This window comes from Nerophis ophidion, linkage group LG20 (genome assembly GCF_033978795.1).
Source record: "Nerophis ophidion isolate RoL-2023_Sa linkage group LG20, RoL_Noph_v1.0, whole genome shotgun sequence".
NCBI lineage: Eukaryota > Metazoa > Chordata > Actinopteri > Syngnathiformes > Syngnathidae > Nerophis > Nerophis ophidion.
In genome coordinates, this window is record NC_084630.1 from 33,562,582 (window position 1) to 33,576,880 (window position 14,299).

The 14,299-nt window shown below is 37.6% G+C and overlaps 1 protein-coding gene across 6 annotated transcripts in view; it reads left to right on the plus strand.

Annotated features, from left to right (window-relative positions):
- The first annotated feature begins 8,096 nt into the window (after positions 1 to 8,096).
- The window catches only part of pkd2 (polycystic kidney disease 2), a 46,671-nt gene continuing 40,468 nt past the window's right edge, over positions 8,097 to 14,299 (plus strand). For 5 of the 6 annotated variants that reach the window (XR_009803152.1, XR_009803154.1, XR_009803153.1 and 2 more), the window contains exon 1: positions 8,097 to 8,979. Coding sequence is in view for 2 of the 6 variants with exons in the window: in XM_061881041.1 (XP_061737025.1) it covers positions 8,541 to 8,979 (439 nt within the window). In the remaining 4 variants the exon portion in view is untranslated. Of the gene's footprint in view, positions 8,980 to 9,303; positions 9,547 to 14,299 lie in introns of those variants that run through there. The other variant, XM_061881043.1, reaches the window with a different exon arrangement.

The following is a 14,299-nucleotide window of genomic DNA, read 5'->3' on the forward strand; positions in this document are numbered from 1 at the left end:
CCTGCTTTCTGGGGCTGCAAACCCCAAGGCCGCGAGTCGACCAATCAGCTGTGTCCACTGAGAAAGGGAACTGTGACGACACCGTCTTTGACCACGCCTCCAAACCTTTATTACGTTGTTTTTGTTTTTTTTTCACAATGAGCTTTTAAGTTTTGTTTTAAGGAGAAACGGCCGTTTATTACACACATTTCAACAGAAGCATCACTAAAAATCCTCGTATATAATGACACGTACCAGTCGTGATGTGTATTTTGTAACTTTTTTTTAAATAAATTGTTCATGTTTTACACCAGTGGTTCTCAACCTTTTTTGAGTGATGATACAAAAGTATTTGTATTTTTGGAGTAATCTATTTTCATTAAAAAATATGTTTAGTACTAATTTTGGTGTAATTTTTACACCAATATTACTAGTATGTTTGTGTCAAAAAAGTTATATATATATATATATATATATATATATATATATATATATATGTATATATATATACATACATATATATATATATATACACCGTATTTCCTTGATTTGCCGCCGGGGCGCTAATTAATTTAAAACCTCTTCTCACTCCTGCGCTTACCAAAGGCATGCAGTAAAAGTAAGCATGCGCTAATTATTTTAAAACCTCTTCTCTTACCAAAGGCATGCAGTAAAAATTTGAGTGTGATGTAAGCTTGGACCTTAAATCCTACTGAATAGCTCTTAATCTTCTTCCCTTTATGCAATTTCAAATTACTGGTATTGAAATCAGCCTCCTCCATTTTGAAAATGATGACAGGGGAATTGTCACTCGTGACATCACGAGTTTGACCAGGCGGTAATACTAAGCATGCGCTAATTATTTTGCGAAGCGAGTTTGACCCGGCAGTAATTCAAGGCAGGCGCATACTATGTGCCCTGCGGCAATTCAATGAAATACAGTATGTATATATATATATATATATATATATATATACACAGTGGGGCAAAAAGTATTTAGTCAGCCAGCGATTGTGCAAGTTCTCTCACTTAAAATGATGACAGAGGTCTGTAATTTTCATCATAGGTACACTTCAACTGTGAGAGACAGAATGTGAAAAAAAAAATCCAGGATTTCACATTGTAGGAATTTTAAAGAATTTATTTGTGAATTATGGTGGAAAATAAGTATTTGGTCAACCATTCAAAGCTCTTACTGATGGAAGGAGGTTTTGGCTCAAAATCTCACGATACATGGCCCCATTCATTCTTTCCTTAACACGGATCAATCGTCCTGTCCCCTTAGCAGAAAAACAGCCCCAAATCATGATGTTTCCACCCCCATGCTTCACAGTAGGTATGGTGTTCTTGGGATGCAACTCAGTATTCTTCCTCCAAACACGACCAGTTGAGTTTATACCAAAATGGATACATGGATGATACAGCAGAGGATTGGGAGAATGTCATGTGGTCAGATGAAACCAAAATATAACTTTTTGGTATAAACTCAACTGGTCGTGTTTGGAGGAAGAAGAATACTGAGTTGCATTCCAAGAACACCACACCTACTGTGAAGCATGGGGGTGGAAACATAATGCTTTGGGGCTGTTTTTCTGCTAAGGGGACAGGACGATTGATCCGTGTTAAGGAAAGAATGAATGGGGCCATGTATCGTGAGATTTTGAGCCAAAACCTCCTTCCGTCAGTGAGAGCTTTGAATGATTGACCAAATACTTATTTTCCACCATCATTTACAAATAAATTCTTTAAAATTCCTACAATGTGATTTTTTTTTCACATTCTGTCTCTCACAGTTGAAGTCTACCTATGATGAAAATTACAGACCTCTGTCATCATTTTAAGTGGGAGAACTTGCACAATCGCTGGCTGACTAAATACTTTTTTGCCCCACTGTATATAATGAATTTAAGACCTATTTAAGGCTCCAAATACTTCAAACATTTCACTTTATAATGTTTTATGTGGAAAATATTATGTGCATATATTGTGTGGTTGCCATATGGAAACAGTGTTTTCTTTGACAAAAGAGCATAAAACCAACAAAATAATAGTTCAAACGTAAAAACGACAGATATATCTGAAGTTGATCTCGTAACTTTAGTCTTGAAAGTAAAACAAATAATATTAAAAATGTATCACTTTATGAGTGGGGGACCTTTTGGATCCCAAAGATATTCAGTGGGATTGTATTTATTTTTTCGCTGTGATTACTCAGAAATAATAATACATTTAAATCATTATTGATCTTTTGAAGGCTCAAATTACTTCGGATCAAACATTGCTTTCTGAATGTTTTGGGCAGTGGGGGAAATACTGCATATTTCAGTTTTACTATAAAAAACCAAGGTGTCTTTGACTGAAAAAGCATCAAACCTTTTTTTTTTAAACTTTATATCAACCTGAAGTTGATATAGAGATTTACTGTAAGTGTTACGTAAAAAAAAAAAATTGACTTATTTTTAACATGTTAATGACGGAGACCCTCTATGGTCCCTAGGAGTCCTAAAGGTAAAAGAAAAAAAAAAATCCATATATTTTGTTATGGTTTGAAAATGAAAAATATCAAAACGGCCTCCGCATGTTTTAATTTTTCTGTGTGTGGCCCTCAGTGGAAAAAGTTTGGACACCCCTGCCCTAATCAGAGCAAAGCATTTTTGGTTGTTAAAAAAGAGGTAAAGAAGTAAAATACAGCACTATGTCATCAGGTTCTGATTTATTAAATTGTATAACAGTGCAAAATATTGTTCATTTGTAGTGGTCTTTCTTGAACTATTTGGAAAAAAAATATTCAAAAATAATTAAAAACTTGTTGAAAAATAAACAATTGATTCAATTATAAATAAAGATTTCTACACATAGAAGTAATCATCAACTTAAAGTGCCCTATTTGGGGATTGTAATAGAGATCCATCTGCATTCATCAACTTAATTCTAAACATTTTTTCACAAAAAAATAAATCTTTAACATCAATATTTATGGAACATGTCTACAAAAAATCTAGCCGTAGACACTGAATATTGCATTGTTGTATTTCTTTGCACAGTTTATGAACTTACATTTATATTTTGTTGGAGTATTATTTAATAAATATATTTATAAAGGATTTTTAAAAAATCCCACGTACCCCTTGGCATACCTTCAAGTGTCAATAGAAAGCTTGTCAATTTTGTTGTATTGATTTTTACTTTGTTTTCTGAATAAACATATCAAAATTATTTGTATTTTTTAAGTAATGTATTTTCTTTGAAAATATTATGTTTAATAGTACAATTACTAGTATTTTTGTGTAAAGATAAAATTATATATATACAGTACAGGCCAAAAGTTTGGACACACCTTCTCTTTTCAATGTGTTTTCTTTTTTTCCAGCACCCCCTGTGACCCTGAAAGAGACAAGCGGTAGAAAAAGGATGGATGGATACTACATTTACTAGTACTTTTGTGTAACAATGACGTTATATATATATATATATATATATATATATATATATATATATATATATATATATATATATATACAGTACAGGCCAAAAGTTTGTACACACCTTCTCTTTTCAATGTGTTTTCTTTTTTTCCATGACTATTTACATTGTAGATTGTCACTGAATGCATCAAAACTGTTACACCTGTAAAGTGAAGACCATTTCAGGTGACTACCTCTTGAAGCTCATTGAGAGAATGCCAAAAGTGTGCAGAATAGTATTCAGAGCAAAGGGTGGCTATTTTGAAGAAACCTATAATGTAAAGCATATAACTCCACATGTGTTCATTCATAGTTGTGATGCCTTCAGTGACAATCTACAATGTAAATAGTCATGAAAATAAAGAAAACCCATAGAATGAGAATGTGTGTCCGAACTTTTGGCCAGTACTGTAAATATATTGATTTTTTTCAAAATTTTCTAAAATGGTTAAAACCAGCTCAACATAGTTGTAGGAAGTTTTGAATAAAACTAACACTTTGTGTTTATAGGTGACAAAGTTCTATTCTTAGTAACAACATTTAGACAACTTTCTTCCTTTTTTATAATAATTATATTATTTTTATTTTTTGAAAGTGTCCCAGGCCAAGAACATACAAGCTGTGGGCCACAAATGACCCCTTGTTGGCCCTTCGAGCATTCCTGGTTGACTACAACAACTACAACTGCCAATTAATAATAATAAATAGTGATTAAACTATCATTCATGCTTTATTGCAGGAGTCACCAACGCGGTGCCCGCGGGCACCAGGTAGCCCGTAAGGACCAGATAAGTCGCCCGCCGGCCTGTTATAAAAATAGCTCAAATAGCAGCACTTACCAGTGAGCTGCCTCTATTTTTTCAAATTTTATTAATTTACTAGCAAGCTGGTCTCGCTTTGCTCGACATTTTTAATTCTAAGAGAGACAAAACTCAAATAGAATTTGAAAATCCAAGAAAATATTTTAAAGACTTGGTCTTCACATGTTTAAATAAATGATAAATGGGTTGTACTTGTATAGCGCTTTTCTACCTTCAAGGTACTCAAAGCGCTTTGACACTACTTCCACATTTACCCATTCACACACACATTCACACACTGATGGAGGGAGCTGCCATGCAAGGCGCCAACCAGCACCCATCAGGAGCAAGGGTGAAGTGTCTTGCTCAGGACTCAACGGACGTGACGAGGTTGGTACTAGGTGGGAATTGAACCAGGGACGCTCGGGTTGCGCACGGCCACTCTCCCCACTTACTTTGCTTCTTTTAACATTCAGAAAGATAATTTTAGAGAAAAAATACAACCTTAAAAATGATTGTAGGATTTTTAAACAGATATACCTTTTTACCTTTTAAATTCGTTCCTCCTCTTTCCTGACAATTTAATTCAATGTTCAAGTAAATGTATTTCTTTTATTGTAAAGAATAATAAATACATTTGAATTTAATTCTTCATTTTATCTTATGTTTGTTCGACAAAGAATATTTGTAAAATATTTCTTCAAACTTATTATGATTCAAATTCAAAAAAATTATTCCGGCAAATCAAGAAAATCTGTAGAATCAAATTTAAATCTTATTTCAAAGTCTTTTGAATTTCTTTTAAAAAAAAATTCTGGAAAATCTAGAAGAAATAACAATTTGTCATTGTTAGAAATATAGCTTGGTCCAATTTGTTATATATTCTAACAAAATGCAGATTGGATTTTAACCTATTTAAAACATGTCATCAAAATTCTAAAATTAATCTTAATCAGGAAAAATGACTAATGATGTTCCATAAATTCTTTTTTAATTTTTTCAAAAAGATTCGAATTAGCTAGTTTTTCTCTTCATTTTTTTCGATTGAATTTGAATTTTAAAGAGTCGGAATTGAAGATAACCTATGTTTCAAAATTTAATTTTCATTTTTCGTCGTGTTTTTCCTCTTTTAAACTGCTCAATTAAATGTTTTTTTCATCATTTATTCTTTACAAAAAACCTTGCGTAAAAGGAAAAAAATGTACAAATGAATGACGGACAGATATACCCATTTTATATATATATATATATATATATATATATATATATATATATATATATATATATATATATTTATTGAAGGTAAATTGAGCAAATTGGCTATTTCTGGCAATTTATTTAAGTGTGTATCAAACTGGTAGCCCTTGGCATTAATCAGTACCCAAGAAGTAGCTCTTGGTTTCAAAAAGGTTGGTGACCCCTGCTTTATTGTGTACCAAAACAAATGCCTCATCATTTGTACTTTAGTACCCTCTAGTGGTTAACTTTGACAGTAGTACCTGAATTCCTAAGTGACTTTTTAGATCAAGGGTCTCAAACTAAATTTACCTGGGGGCCACTGGATGCAGAGTTTGGGTGAGGCTGGGCTGCAAAGAAAATATTTTTTCTTTCTCTGTGCAAATAAGACATGGCGGGGTGCCGCTGTGCTCAACAAAGAAATATTGCATCTCCCACTTTTCCTGGAATTGTCTTTGCTCATCACAAACCTTTCTATTCACTGCAGGCTTTGAAAAAGACATGTTTGGGGTTGTGGAATATATTTGTGTTTAGCCGATGCACGAAAAATGCTATTTCCGCAATGTGTGTCGTTCCGCATTTCCTCCCTACAGCAACACGGCGGTCGGCGGATAATAGCCGGGAAAGTACCTGGATAGTGAGCGCAAAAAAGTGACGTCCCCCGGAGTGTTATCCGCCGTCATATAGAAATATATGTAGTGTTCATCGTGTGACGCAATGCAAATTAAACAATAAAAAAAACAAATAACGGTTTGAATTGGTCGAGGTTATCGGGGACTATTACTGATGGACAGGTGTCACAGTGCGAATGCAGCCAGTTACATATGAAAAACCTCATCTCCATGGCAACGGCTTTGTCGCTCATTTGCCGCTTTTCCACTAATGCAGAGGTAGGCAACCCAGAACGTTGAAAGAGCCATTTTGGACCCAAATAACACAACGCTGTCAAATGACAGTCATGTAAAACTCACGGGCAGCACTAACATTAAAGGCCTACTGAAAGCCACTACTAGCCACCACGCAGTCTGATAGTTTATACATCAATGATGAAATATTAACATTGCAACACATGCCAATACGGCCTTTTTAGTTTACTAAATTGCAATTTTAAATTTCGCGCGAAGTATCCTGTTGCAAACGTCGCGGTATGATGACGTGTACGCGTGACGTCATGGGCTGTTAGGAAATATGAGCGCTACACACACACACAGCTAAAAGTCGTCTGCTTTAACGGCATAATTACACAGTATTTTGGACATCTGTGTTGCTGAATCTTTTGCAATTTGTTCAATTAATAATGGAGAAGTCAAAGTCGAAAGATGGACTTGGGAAGCTTTAGCCTTTAGCCACACAAACACATGGTGATTCCTTGTTTAAAATTCCCGGAGGTGAAACTTTATTATGGATCACAGCAGTCAAGCGAACATGGATCCCGACCGAATCTTAACCAGCAGGTTTCGGTGAGAAAATTGTGGTAAAAAGTCGCTTCTTACCGGGGATCAGCTGAGCTTGCCCCGTCCATAAAGCTGCTGTCGACTTTCCTGAGACACTGGCGTCAACACACCCGTGGACACACACCTCCGACTATCAGGTACTGTTGATCTCACTAAAACAATAACAACACAATAGAAAGATAAGGAATTTCCCAGAATGATCCTAGTAAATGTGTCTAAAAATATCTGAATCCGTCCCAATGCAATCGCATTTTTTTGTAACTTTTTTTTTCTTTTTTTCTAGTCCGTCGCTTTCAATATCCGCAAACACAAATCTTTCATCCTCGCTCAAATAAATGGGGAAATTGTCGTTTTCTTGGTCCGAATAGCTGTTTTTGTTGGAGGCTCCCATTAAAAACAAAGTGAATATGTGAGGAGCCATCAACATGTGACGTCATCGTCTGCGACTTCCGGTAGAGGCAGGTCTTTACTGTTGGCGACCGAAAGTTGCAAAGTTTATTGTGGATGTTCTCTACTAAATTCTTTCAGCAAAAATATGGCAATATCGCCAAATGATCAAGTATGACACATAGAATGGAACTGCTATCCCCGTTTAAAAAAGAAAATTTAATTTCAGTAGGCCTTTAAACTTTCATATAAAGGTGAGGGCCGCAAAATAACGGCCACCCGCGGGCTGCAATTGGCCCACGGGCCGCGTGTCTGAGACCCCTGTTTTAGATCATTTATAATTAAACACGTTAAACAATAAATAATAGCAGCTATATTACTAACAATGATGCCCAGCAGTGTAAATAAAAAAAAAATGCAATATTGGGACAACATGCATCTACTGCTTGTTGTTGTGCAGGTTGTCATGACAACTGGGAGACGTGCATAACAACGTTATATAACATTTTTTTTTTTTGCAAAGAAACATGATTTTTAACAAAAAACTGACTTGAAGTCGTACTGAATGCATACAAAAGTAGTTGAAACTACTTTTTATCGTTTTTTTGTTTTTTTTTTGGACAATAATTTGTCATAAGGGAGAACACAACCATGAGAAATAACCAAATAAATTGCAATTGTCATGAAACTGAAAAAAAAGGGGATTATTTTATTCTAAGTCGCCATGACTGTTAATGTAACTTGAGTCAAATCAATGTTTTTTTCTTGGGGGGGGAACAGAGAGAGAGAACAAGATGGCTGTCCCAGGACCAGACTCAAGACTTTTCTCCCTCTTTTCTTTTCACGTAAACGCAACGATTTAAAATCTACTAACAACTTAAAAATATCTCTAAGGCATCGTTTTTTTGGAAGGTGACCATTTTGGGAGTTCATTTAATCATTTAGTGTGTTTTTTGTTTGTTTGTTTTGCGACGACGTCTTGAGCGAGAGTGATCTTTTTTAACACCTATCGGCAGATTCGTCAAATTCATCAAAGAGCCGTCAAATTAAGTTTATATTTTGTCAAGTTTGTAACTGCTTTTTAAGTATTTTTTTAAAAGATTTTCTAACTTTTGAGGGTTTTTTTTGGTTGGTTGGAGGGGGGGGGGGGGGGGCGTAATCCAGCTGCTTCAAAACCGACGTGACGTATGCCTTCGTGGATGTAAAAGTCGCCGCCAACCATGAGCTCATCCCGGGTGAGACCCCAGCAACACGCCGCCCGCTCGCCGCACACCTCCGAAGCGAGCGAGGGCATCGAGATGGAGAACATCCGGCAGAATCACGGGGACCAGGAGGACCTGGGAGTCTCTGCTGGAACCCCGTCCTCCCCGTCCAGACAAGCCTGGAGCCGGGACAACCCCGGTTTCGAGGCCGGGGACGAGATCATGGCAGCCGACTGGCCTCCGGCGAGCCCCGGGAGAAGGTCGGCGTCCACGGCCTCCAGCAACAGCGGCTGCAGCAGCAGCAGCAGCAGCAGCGGCCTGGGGATCTTCAACGGCGCCGGGGCCAGCCCTCACCCGCGCCCGGGAGGAGTGTACCCGAGCCCGCGTGGGGACGACAGGCAGCCGGGCAGGCATGAGCACAGCAGCTGTATGAAACAAATACTACAGAAAATTAGAAGTAAGGCTCAATCCTCGTTTATTTTCCCTATACTGGTGTATGTCAATGAATTTGAATATATTCGAAAAGTTTATGCAAAACACAAATTTGCATGCATTTCCCGGAAAGGGACAAGCGGTAGAAAAATGGATGGATTAGCAAAAATAAACAACAACAATAAAAACAACTTTGCATGCTATACTGATTTTTCAAGTATCGATTTGTATCATCCATCCATTTTCTACCGCTTATTCCCTTTAGGGTGGCGGGGGTCGCTGGTGCCTATCTCAGCTACAATCGGGCGGAAGGCGGGGTACACCCTGGACAAGTCACCACCTCATCGCAGGGCCAACACAGATAGACAACATTCACACTCAATCAATCGTCCATCCATCCATTTTCTACCAGTTGTCCATTTTGGGGTCGCTGGTGCCTATCTCAGCTTCAATTGGGCGGAAGGCGGCGTACACCCTGGACAAGTCGCCACCTCATCGCCGGGCCAACACAGATAGACATTATTCACACTCAATCAATCATCCATCCATGAGCACAGCAGCTGTATGAAACAAATACTACAGAAAATTAGAAGTAAGGCTCAATCCTCATTTATTTTCCCTATATTGGTGTATGTCAATGAATTTGAATATATTTGAAAAGTTTATGCAAAACACAATTTTGCATGCATTTCCCGGAAAGGGACCAGCGGTAGAAAATGGAAGGATTTGCAAAAAAACATAAAACAACTTTGCATGCTATACTGATTTTTCAAGTAAACCATTAAATCAATTTGTATCATGTGTAGGGACAAGCGGTAGATAATGAATGGATGGATTTGCAAAAAAACTACTTTGCATGCTATTCTGATTTAGATTCAAGATTGTTTATTGTCATATGCACAGTTAGACAGTTTGCCGCACAATGAAAATCTTACTTTGCTAGTCCACCCTTCAACAAGTCACGCGGTACTTAGCTAAAAATAAAAATACAAATGTACATACAAGGCACAGTAAGTACCATAACATTATTGCACTTTTTTGATTGACAGCCAACAGTATAAATATGGAGGTGACCTTGGGTCACAGCAGCAGTTAAAGTGTCTTTAGTGATCAAAGGTGAAAGGTGTCTACAGTGATGGTTCACAGTTCGGGGGTGGTCCAGGTAGCTGTCTTTTGTTAAAAAGACAAAAGTAAACCAGTACAAACATGCATTTTCAAGCATCCTGTCAATTTGCATCGTGTATGTAAAAAAAAAAAAAAGTAGCAATGATTGTCACACACACACTCGGTGTGGTGAAATTTGTCCTCAGCATTTGACCAATCCCCTTGATCGCCCCCTGGGAGGTGAGGGGAGCAATGGGCAGCAGCGGTTCCGCGCCCGGGAATCATTTATGGTGATTTAACCCCCAATTCCAACCCTTGATGCTGAGTGCCAAGCAGGGAGGTAATGGCTCCCATTTTTATAGTCTTTGGTATGACTCGGGGATTGAACTCACAACCCACTGATCTCAGGGCGGACACTCTAACCACTAGGCCACTGAGTAGGCTACGTAAATAATACGGGTGTGAATTTTTTGGGGATTCGAACTGATTCAGATTCCTGGGGCGACAATTCGATTCAGACTCGTTCTTGATTCAAGACCATTCTTGAGTCAAACTGATTACCACAATGTATTATTTGGTATGATAATTCTAATTTCAAAACAAGTTACAGGTTAGAAAAGCTCCTTCTGGTTGCATGGAGACGGCCTAATTAAAAGGCCAATTAAAAATGTATTCTCGTTAATCAACTTCTTTAAAAAAATTGTTTTGATTTTTGAAAACCATGAATCGATTTAGAATCAGGATGAATAAGAATCGTGATTCGGATGTGAATCAACTTTTTTGTGCATCCCTAGTAAATAATGTCAACAATGCTACTTTCATGTGGAACTACGTATATATCACCATCTCTTTGTTTTTATCAGTGTTCATTACTTTAATATAGAACAGGTGTCAAACTCAAGGCCCGGGGGCCACATATGGCCCGTAACATCATTTTATCTGGCCCGCAAACATCTGGAAATGATATGTGTCAATAAAGTACCTAATATTTTCTCACTAAATGTAATGGATTTTTTTCATTTTGACAGAAAAACATAAAATAAAATAAAAGTAAGCATAGGAGCTCTCCCGTCCAAAGGCAAAACCTAGTAACTCACTTCTAGTTGATTTTGAGAAAACAAAGGAAAACCAATCTATCTTGATGCTGTCTTACAAAGATCTACAAAGTCATCAAACATATAGATGTTTTCTTCAGCTTTCATTTTCTTGCCGATCGAGCCATGGATTGAATCTGCTCTCATGAACGTGTGCCCTTTCTCCAGATATTTGATCACAATCTCGGGTGGGCCCCATTCTGCGTTTGCACGTTGGGCAAGAGCCGTGTACAGCGTCCAGTTTTTATTTTGACCTCCACAGTTATCTGCCCAAAAGAGTATGCAAGGGGAAGAAACAAGAAGAATACATTTAATGAAGGTGCTTGCAACGTCCTGGGCCAATCTTCCAAATATCCCCTCCTGCCATAATATCACATCATCAGCTTGACCGTCGGCCCCCATTCGTGCAAATGTCTCATTAAAGACAATAAGGCGACTGACAAAGAAGCCCCGATTGGTCCCTTGAGATACTAGGTTTTTCTGTTGTATCTACGCGGTTATGTGGTAGTTGCTAGGTCCTGCCATGCGCGTAACAGCTTACTTACGGAAGAAATGACAATATCGCATACACTAGTGTAAAGCATATCACCTAGGAACTCCAAAATTATTATCAGCTCAGTTTTGACCAAAATTGAGTTACTGGGTTTTGCCTTTGGATGGGAGAGTATGAAACAAATACAGAAAATTAGAAGTAAAGCTCAATCCTCATTTTTTTCCCTATGCTGGTGTATGTCAAGGAATTTGAATATATTTGAAAAGTTTATGCAAAACAGAATTTTGCATGCATTTCCCAAAAAGGGACTAGAGCAGGGGCACCAAACGTACGGCATCAGGCCCGCGAACAGGTTTTATCCGGCCCGCGGGATGAGTTTTTTAAGTATAAAAATTAACCCAGGCATGTGATTTTTCCGTCTAAAGTCGTAATTCCGTCTTTTTTAATCCCGGGGGGAAAAAATCAATCAATCAATCAATGTTTATTTATATAGCCCCAAATCACAAATGTCTCAAAGGACTGCACAAATCATTACGACTACAACATCCTCGGAAGAACCCACAAAAGGGCAAGGAAAACTCACACCCAGTGGGCAGGGAGAATTCACATTCAGTGGGACGCCAGCGACAATGCTGACTATGAGAAACCTTGGAGAGGACCTCAGATGTGGGCAACCCCCCCCCTCTAGGGGACCGAAAGCAATGGATGTCGAGCGGGTCCAACATGATACTGTGAAAGTTCAATCCATAGTGGCTCCAAGACAGCAGATAAAAAATTATCTTCAGTTTTTTTTACCCACCCTAAGTCAAGATTCGTTTACTTGCCGATTCGTCTTTTGTGATCGAGACGTAGCTTATATTACGCCGTAGTTGATTGATTGGTCGATATGTTCCTTGTGGCCAATCGGGACATCTGTTAAGAATGATGACGTTATTACCGCCATTTTCCAAATGTAAACGATGTCGGTTCTCCAGAGAAAGGACGCTTCCCGAGTAAAAGAAATTGATAAACATGTCAAAAATAAGTTTCAATGGGACTGGATGGAAAGGGAAATCACTGATACTGTTGGGAAGAAGGAAGTTACGACTTTGTTCGGCGATTTTATTCGGAAAATCGATCGTCCCGGAAAAGTTTTGTGCACGTGGTGTCATGATAATATTGACTGTGGATCACCAGGTTTCAAGGCTTTGGAAGTACATGCCAAACGCCAAAAACATATGAAACAACTTGAAGCAAGGAAAACAAACTTTTCACTAGCTGCTACTTTTGGATGTCAACCGAAAGTGAGCAAACCTTACGGACTTCATCCTTTGTTTACATCGACAACTGCCGTAGACATCGAGAGGAAAGATCCACCCAAACAACCCACTTCAGTTGCAGACAGGGTCGTTAATAACGAGGTAAGCTAAAAAATATTTGCTTGCGAAATACGCATGTTTGTTTTAAATATTATCCAATTATTGCTTTGCGAAATATAAATGGGTTTTTCTAAAAATAAAAAGCCACGTGAAAATATTTTCTTCAAATGGTGCTGTCTTTGTTAATTTTAGCATGTTAAATTGGTGAATAACCAGGAGCGTCCCCCAAACTCCCGAAAATGTTTTCAGTCTTTTTCATTGTGGTGAAATAACATGCCTGTTAACCTGAAATTTTTGAAGGAAAGAAACAGCTGTTCTAAATGTGTCCACTGGATGTCGCAATAGCAATTCTTCGTATATATGTTAGTGCATCAGTTGAGGAAATTTACTAAACTACATAAACAACATCCTGTAATTTGATTTTGATATCTTTTTTTTTATCTTGATGGACAACAATGTGTTGACTGATGAACATTATCACATAATTTATTCAGAAAATATAAATAACGACAAATAACCGCAACATGTACGTGTAAAAAAAAACAACCTAAAAACATTATGATTTTGTACATTTGTGCTTGTTCTATTTTTAAACAAAGAAAACAATCTGAAGTTGTCTTTATTTTTAAGTTATCGTGCTGTGATTTTACCAATCCGGCCCACCTGAGAGTGGATTTTTCCCCATAAGGCCCTCCCCATCTAAAATGAGTTTGACACCCCTGGACTAGAGGTAAAAAAATGGATGGATGGATTTGCAAAAAAAACAACAACTTTGCATTCTATACTGATTTATCAAGTAAACCATTAAACCAATTTGCATGATGTGTATGTAAATAATACGGGTGTGACTCTTTGGGCGATTTGAACTGATTCAGATTCCTGGGGTGACAATTCCATTCACACTTGTTCTTGACTCAACATTCTTAAGTCAAACTGATTACCACAATGTATTATTTGGTATAATAATTATACTTTCAAAACAAGTTACAGGTTGGAAAAGCTCCTTCTGGTTGCATGGAGAGGACCTAAAAAAAGGCCAATTGAAAAATTAATTCTCGCTAATGAATATTTTGAATAAGAATCGCGATTCGGATGTGAATCGACTTTTTTGTGCATCCCTAGTAAATAATGTCAACAATGCGACTTTCATGTGGAACTATATGTCACCATCTCTTTGTTTTTATCAGTGTTCATTACTTCAATATAGCACAGGTGTCAAACTCAAGGCCTGAGGGCCACATATGGCCCCAAACATCATTTTATCTGGCCCGCAAACATCTGGAAATGATATGTGTC